This window comes from Atractosteus spatula, chromosome 23 (assembly GCF_055471065.1).
Source record: "Atractosteus spatula isolate fAtrSpa1 chromosome 23, fAtrSpa1.hap1, whole genome shotgun sequence".
In the NCBI taxonomy this organism is placed as follows: Eukaryota; Metazoa; Chordata; class Actinopteri; order Semionotiformes; family Lepisosteidae; genus Atractosteus; species Atractosteus spatula.
Genome location: NC_142728.1, coordinates 12,585,633 through 12,593,477, shown reverse-complemented (window position 1 = coordinate 12,593,477; position 7,845 = coordinate 12,585,633). Strand labels below are relative to the sequence as shown.

Below are 7,845 nucleotides of genomic sequence, written 5' to 3'. Positions count from 1 at the left end.
AGATTTAGAATAAATGATTGAAAAAATGTACCCCAAATGTGTTGATTCGGAAATAAAAATTTCTGGATTTTTAGAATACTATATCCCCTTGTTTCACTGACAAATTTAAATTTTGAAGAATTTCTTCATTCACTCAGTGAAGTTGATCCAGCAAATACGATTGTCCACTTGTCATTTTTACCAAATACACAGCAAATGCTTTTCTTTTTTTTTGTACTAGTGGAATTTTTTTCCTCTTCAGATCTTACATGAGGCTTATTTGACTAAATGGGTCTTGTAGCATTAAATTTGATTTTTATATATTTACAAATAGTTATTTTCATTACATCGTATTGCAGTATTTAAAATGTTGTGTCATTTAATACCTTTACATACTTTAAGACCAATACAGATACCATTAAAAACCCAGTAGATCTTTAAGAAACATTCAGAAAGTTTGCCGTTTTTATTTCCAGTATGGTCAAAAGGTCTTTACAAAGAGATTAAACATCATTATTTATGAATTAAAAACCTTTCTGATTAGTGGCGTTTTTTAATTACATGCAGTCTCTGTAATTATGGGAATGCATATTAATTAGCTTTGCCATTTCAATTAATATTCCTATAAGAGATATTGTGGATTTCTTAGCAGACTGATTTTAGAAAGACAAGAAGTTGGGTACCTTGGTGCATTGTTTCAAGATGGTGGCAAGAGCCCACATTGACTCCCCTTGTTGGTTATGGACCATTACTAACCCAGTATAGATCTTTAAGAAACATTAACCAATAACTGTTGGCTGTTGGGTATATTGTTAGTACAGTAGTTGTGATCAAAGCTGCATCCTGTCTGCCTCTTCTATCCTATTGGCTGAAAGAGTAAGAGACATACTGTAGCTTGTGCCACTGGTTGGTATTGAAGAGATAAGAGAGACACCTGGGAAGCGAGATAATAATATCATTTCTTGTTTTTGTATTTTTGCAAACTATGCACTCCAGTGTCTTGAAGTTAGCTTTGCACCCAAATATATAAAGATGCTGCCTGTCTTTGGTCAGTAAGATAAAGGGCATGTATTTGGTAAGCTGGCTGTACACCCAGAACGTGAAAAGAACTAACTGTTGTCTAGTCTGCAACTTAGATATAATTAATTGGCATGTGTTGCTGTCTTATCATTTGTTTAGAATGCGTCATAGTGACTGGTTTTGTTTTAAGGTATAAAGGACCATCTTCAGCCACTTATTTTTAAGTCTGGTGGTTGCAAGCCAGACTTCCATATGCATATGTTATAAAGAGACTTCTGCATCACAGACACCTGAACTTTGTCATTTGTATGACACAACAGTATCACACCTCTAGAATATTACTTGCTTTGTGGTCTAACTACAGTTTGTGCTCCCATTTCTTATGACTGTGGTGCCTAGCTGAGCTCTTTTCACTTTTCCTGTTGTTTTGGAATATCTAACCTAAGACATTTTATGTTGTACAACAAATACATTCAAGAAAGAAAACAACTTTAGAAATGCTATTTATCTTTAAATTTCTTTGCATTCTTAATTTTATAAAAGCTTACCATAACTCAAAAATATTCTGCTTCTGAAGTTCTTTATAAATCTTTCTTCTAAAACACCTTGTTAAGGAATTGTTTAAAACAAAAGAAAAAACATTTCAGGGCACCACAGTTTTTGTTCTCAGATTCTTAAAATATCTAATTTACTTGCAAATAACTAGATACACAAAAATCACCCTGTAGCTTACCACTCAAAAATACATAAAGTATACTGCAAATTTGTGCAAAAACTGATTAACACTTGTTTTTAATTTAATAGAAATGCATTCTCTTCAACATCAAGTATAAATTACATTACATTATTGATGAGTACACAATTAAATTTCAATTTTACAGATAATAACAGTAAACTACTGTACATGTACTGTACCATTCAAAAATTGCTAGCTGAGCTATAAAAAACTACGGATGGTAAATTCTGAGTACTTTATAAAAACCGTTTAATCTTTTGTGTTGCTCTACATGTTCTAACATTTGTGAAGATCAATATGTAATGAATCATAATCATAATAAATGTGCTTTTTTAAAGGTGTGTTAAATTATTTTTTCATCGTTTAATCATTCTCTTAAAAGTGACTCCAGCTCTGCATGGCATGTTTAAAGGATAAAGTCTGCATTAATTGGAAGCATAGAAGAATGTCCTGGTTCTGCGATCAGGATTCACCTTGCTGCTTGCACTTTTGTCTGGCTTTGTGAGTTTGCTTCCACCTATCTCTGGTCCACCTGCCCTGATTCTCAACCACCTCGTGAAGCAGGTCGATAAAGGCGTATTCATTGTGCTCCAGCAGGTTTTCATCCCCCGGTGAATCACATACGGCTACAGGAGGCTGATCGTATTCGTCATCTTCTCTGTCCCTGGCATGGGATGTTCTCTGCCTCTGCTGACTTCTCTTCTTGGGCAAAGTATCCTGCCTTTGAGAGCCCCTGCTGGTTTTGCAACACTTTCCATTGTCTGCTTTCTCAATTGTTAACAACTGGGGACTTAGACTTCTTCTGGCCATCTCTTCATTTGTCGACCTGCGGTTCCAGTCTATTTGTGGTTCGGCTCCATCTATACCATCATTCTTTGAAGAAAACTCACTCTCCTTCGCTCCTTGCAATGCCTTCTGGTGTTTGTCTTCTTGCAATGCCTTCTGGGCCTCGCCTCCTTGCAATGCCATCTGGGCCTCGCCTCCTTGCAATGCCTTCTGGGGCTTGTCTCCTTGCAATGCCTTCAGGGCCTTGCCTCTTTGCAATGCCTTCTGGGCCTCGCCTCCTTGCAATGCCTTCTGGGCCTCGCCTCCTTGCAATGTCTTCTTTGCGCTGTCTGCATGCAATGCCTTCTGGGTATCATTTCCTATTGAGAAAACTACTATACGGCCCTCCTTGTTGTGCTCCATTTCAGATTCTTCCTCCAGCTTCAGAAAATGCTTCTGGACATCACTTTTATCCACTTGATTGTTTTTCCACTCTGTGGCTGCTGGGGGCCAGGTTGACATCCTCTTAACCCTTACAGGGTTAAAGAGCACTGGTTTATTTGTGGGGTACGGGTGGCACTGAACCATGGATTCAACGTTGAGTTTGGCTGGTTGGGTGTCAATGATTAGATAAGGTAAGTTTTCACCTCCATGAGAACACTGGTTTGTTTCTGTAACTAACTCGTGTGAATGGGGATTTTCCACAGTGAAGGATACATTCCCGATCTTAGTTTGACACTGCATATTGTCTTCACACAAATAATTAGCGCTGGTGGCTGTGATGCCTTTTGGTCCACATGGTGGGAAATTAGGTCCCTCTCCGCCTCCGCCTCTCACCTCCGTCATTTTGTCATTTTCATTAGTTCTTCTTCCATTTCCCGGAGCTATGGCTGTACAGTAATACACAGTCTGAAAATTGGTTTGGCCTTTGTTTCCGGCCTCTTCCTCCCCCTTCCGGAGACTGTGCTCTGGAAGCGGGGATCTCACGAGCACTGCACAGGCCGATTTGGCCCGACCTTTCCTCAGCCCGCTCCTGTGAGCGTCGGGCCCCTGCGGGGACTTTCCTGGCTGGCACGCCACTACGTTCACAGCTCCCCTGGCCTTGGGAAGTCCTGGCTCCTCTCGTCTTCCTCCGCCTGGGTTCACTTGTTTTTTTTCTTGATTTCGTTTGTACAGAAAAGCGAGGCACACGACACAACAGAGGATGGCTGAAAAACAGAACCATGCACAACATTGAGCTCCTGTCACCTCTCTTTCTTTCGGTCCTTCATGAAGGATGGTAGCCTCCCATGAACTGTCTCTGGGCTGCATTTCCTTTCTTTCAGAATATTTAATCCTTTATAAACATGAGGTAAGAAAGGTAGCTTAACACAAGTTGCATTTTCCAGCTATGTGATGCATGCAGTTCTGTTGCAGGTTTGTAAATCACCAACACATTTTTTTTTTTATTGCTGGGATGCAGCTGTGACGAACAGCACTTTCTATGCGGTCAGTTTTTACATGATTACTGACTGTGCAGAGAGCTGGCTACAATCAGTGAATGATAGCTCATTTAAACCTTTAAAATAGATCTCATTTGCATTACCATTAAATGTAAAACACCGGGTAAAATGAAGCAGCAGTTTGGGTTTTCTCATTGCTCTGATGTCCAACCCTGGGAGGTAAACCTGGAGCTTCAAAAAATTTACACTGCAGTGCACATCTCTGGACTACTGCCAGAACGTCAAGGGCATGATGCTTTTTGACCAGGAGGAATTAGGCCTGGACTCAGTCAGCACTTGTTTAGCAGACCTCCTGGAAGCAAAGCTGAAGGTACAATTTAGACTGCAAAGAAGAGATGGTATGAGAGCCTATTACAGTCTATAAAATCGCTTTGCAACTATTTCTAATTAAGCTTGCAGGGATCTTTACTCTGTCAGGTCCTGTGCAGGCCTCAGTCAGATTGGAATTAAAAGAGAAACACGTAAGACCCTTACCCAGGATGCCCATTAAAATAGGGACTCCTATATTGAGAAGGGGCTCCAAGAGAGGTTTGGGTGTACTCGGAGATAAGCAGTTCAGCTCAGAAATGTTCCATACAGGTGTGCCCTTTAAAGCGGGTGGAGTTTCACAGGTCACATCCAAATAATTTTCAAGTAAAGAAGCATTTATCATATCTGAAAGAAAAGAAACATTCCTTCATTAATTTCAGAGAACCCAAAAGCAGATTTCACAGATTACAGTCCAGCATTTGGCAGCAGAAACGCCTGACCTGATAAAAGCAACCAGATGAACCTATATTTCAACAACGGCTGCTGTCAACTAGTCGAACCATAAGGTTAACAAAAATTAAAGGTATAAAAATGAAAAAACGAATTTTACTCAGTTCAGTTTTATCACCCTTGCTGACTCATGCATGCCTTCAAATTGCAGGCCATCTGCTATGTGACTGCTATTTAAGTTTATTGAAATACATTTTTGAAAAGGTAAGGTGTTTCGGGCACTACAGAACTGAAACAGTCTTTGATCCAAGAATAAAACATCTTTTCATAGCTCTAATCACATTATAACGTGTGAATCCCATAAAAACCTCTAAAAGCAAATTTCCATTACCTTGAAGAAACTCTCTGAAGTCCTTCAGCCGACAGGAACAGTCCCATGGATTCCCATCGAGCCTCAGCTTGGTGGACCGCAATGAACGAAAAGCTTCTTTGCTTACGTATGACAGCCTGTTCCCAGAAAGGTCCAGAACAGCCAATTTGTGGAGCTCCTGAAAACTGCCACTGGCTATTTCAGCAATTTTATTTCTAGCCAGGTTGAGGGCTATCAGGTTAGAAAATTCAGACAGCGTCCGCACATCAATTTTCTGGACCTCGTTTTCGAACATGGTTAGATTCTCCAGGATGTCTGGTCTGGAGAGCCATGAGCTGCTGATTTGTGTCAACTTGTTGCTATACAAGTTCAGTTTCTTCAGCTGCTGGAAGAATCTGAAAGCACCGGTTTGAATCTGAGTGATGCCAGCTTTTCCCAAGCTCAGGCTAGAAACAGAAGCCAAACTGGGACTGGTGAACACAGATGAGTTAATCACCCCAATGTCACTGACTACAAACACAACAGAGGAAATACTAGGAAAGTAGTCTGGAATAAGAAAAATGAAAAAAGGTTAAAACATGACCTTTTTAGGTCTCTATGTGGCACATTTCTTAATTGAACACATACTGTGTTTCAAATCTGCATTATAATATTTTTTTTTACATTAGTTTCAGTCATCAAAAGATATTAATATATAGTATATGCAGAGAACCTCCTTTTCTATTGCCCTGTGACATATTTCTAATAAGTGAGCAAAAAGCTGATTTCTACATAGTAAATAAACTACAGAATTAACGCTGTAAAAATTATTACTCTAAACAAATTGTATTTAAGACAGACTTAAAACAATTTGGGAGAAGACATACAGTTTACGTTTGCAAGAAGCAGTTACTCAGGATTCACTACAAAATCTTAATAGTAAAGATTTCTTCAATCATGCAGACTTACTTTGTGGTATTCTAGTGCAGATGTAGTCTGATTCAAGAACGCAGTCGGCACAACTTGTGAAGTTAAAATATCCAGTCATTAAAACAACTGTGAAGAAAACTGCAAGAGGTTGCCAAAATCAAAAATTAACCTGCAATATCTATAATCTCCTGCTGTGACGTGCTCATGAAGCACAAGTTTTAAAGAAAACTTTTAGCTGTATTGTAAAACATTGAGCTATATTTCAGATATTTACATTTACACAGCATGTAACTTTTTACAAATCTTTGGAATTCAAATACATTTTAAAAAGTGACTTCAGAAACGGTTAATAGTACTGGCCAAAGCACAACGTGACCTTACCCTCGTAGCAGTTTATGAATTTATTTTAGAAAAATCACGGTTAAGACTAACACTTTGAAAAAATAAGTTGAAAAAAATTACATAGGTAAACGATGTACTTACACTTCATTTTTCTTAACGTCTTCTGTTAAAAACTGACAGTTGTCCACCAGCCCAGTCTCACTCAGTATAGTCCTGAACTTTAGAAAATATTCAACGATTCATAGCTCAGCTGCTGTCTCCTTGGCTTGGTTTGTCTTTGGTGGTTTCCATAGATATTGGCATTGCTGTGCATTTGGTCTTCATATTTCCACATGGCTAGTGATGTAGAACACGTTTGTCAAATAACCAGAGGCTACAACATCATGTACTTTCTGGTACATCTACCAATCACACCTTCTTGAATGAACCAAGTGTGAATATGAATAAGACAGAATGTGTATTTCTTTCGCAGGATTTTTGTGTTCTCATACTGTACATGCCAAAGAGTCTGCATTTTAAGACCCGAGGATATGTTCTATTTAATAAGATAAGATCACTTTATTGGCCATATACGATTTCTTGTATTAGGAATTTGTCTTTTTGCATACCCCAACTTTCTCTCCATGAGACACACAGACAGGGAGAGAAGCTGGGGGTCAGAGCACAGGGTCAGCCATTTATATGGCGCCCCTGGAGCAGTTGGGGTTAAGGGCCTTGCTCAGGGGTCCAACGGAGTAGGATGCCTCTGCCGGCCACAGGATATGAACCGGTAACCTTCCAGCCACAAGCGCAGATCCTTAGCCACAGAGCCACTGCACTGCCACGACCAACATCTAAGACCCCACATAAAATGCATACCTTTTTTGTTTTTAATGTCAGTAGAAACAGTTACTCAGAATGTTCATTAGAATTATTAACTTTATTTTATGAAGCTTGTAAGTGTTTTTTCAATTTAATCCCTACCTCCCAAACACGTAACTGAGGTTCTTATGGTCTTTTCTTTAGATGTTATATCCTAAAATACTCAGATTTATCAAGCAGAGACCAATTCTTAAAATAGATGAGATTAAAACTGGTATACATATGCTCTTCAGAAGGTCCAAAATTGTTCTGACAATATTACCAGTCTTACAAACAGCTCAAAGTTAGTTCTTCCCTTTATAGTAAAAGGAAATAGGAAAAACACACCATATTTGAAAATCTTCTTTTACTTTTCAGTGTAGTATTAACCTCTACTTGTCCCTCTGTAGTTCAAATATTGAAGCAGTTCCTCACTCAAAACTTACAGCAAGTCTTTCAAAACACCCACCCTGCTATGCTCAGATGTTAAAATTGCAAGGATGTGTTAAATATACAAACAGACCTCAATTTTTGGGGTGAGGGGTATGTCTAATTCCTTAAGTTCGACAAAAGGTGAAAAATAAGGTAAAGGACAGAAATCAAAAGGCATGTTGCAAATGAAAGTGTGAAATTGCAAAGCAGTTAAAATGGGACGGAAAATGGACACAAATCATTTCATTTAC

The 7,845-nt window shown here is 38.9% G+C and overlaps 1 protein-coding gene across 1 annotated transcript; it reads right to left on the bottom strand.

The window, feature by feature from the left end:
- Window positions 1–2,197: 2,197 nt before the first annotated feature.
- Window positions 2,198–6,470, bottom strand: LOC148816175 (uncharacterized). Its single transcript, XM_088940201.1, has 5 exons — window positions 6,464–6,470; window positions 6,020–6,118; window positions 5,093–5,617; window positions 4,477–4,656; window positions 2,198–3,708 (listed from the first exon to the last, which is right to left on the bottom strand). Exons 1-5 carry the CDS (start codon window positions 6,468–6,470, stop codon window positions 2,198–2,200), a joined length of 2,322 nt encoding a protein of 773 aa, XP_088796327.1.
- Window positions 6,471–7,845: the final 1,375 nt, after the last annotated feature.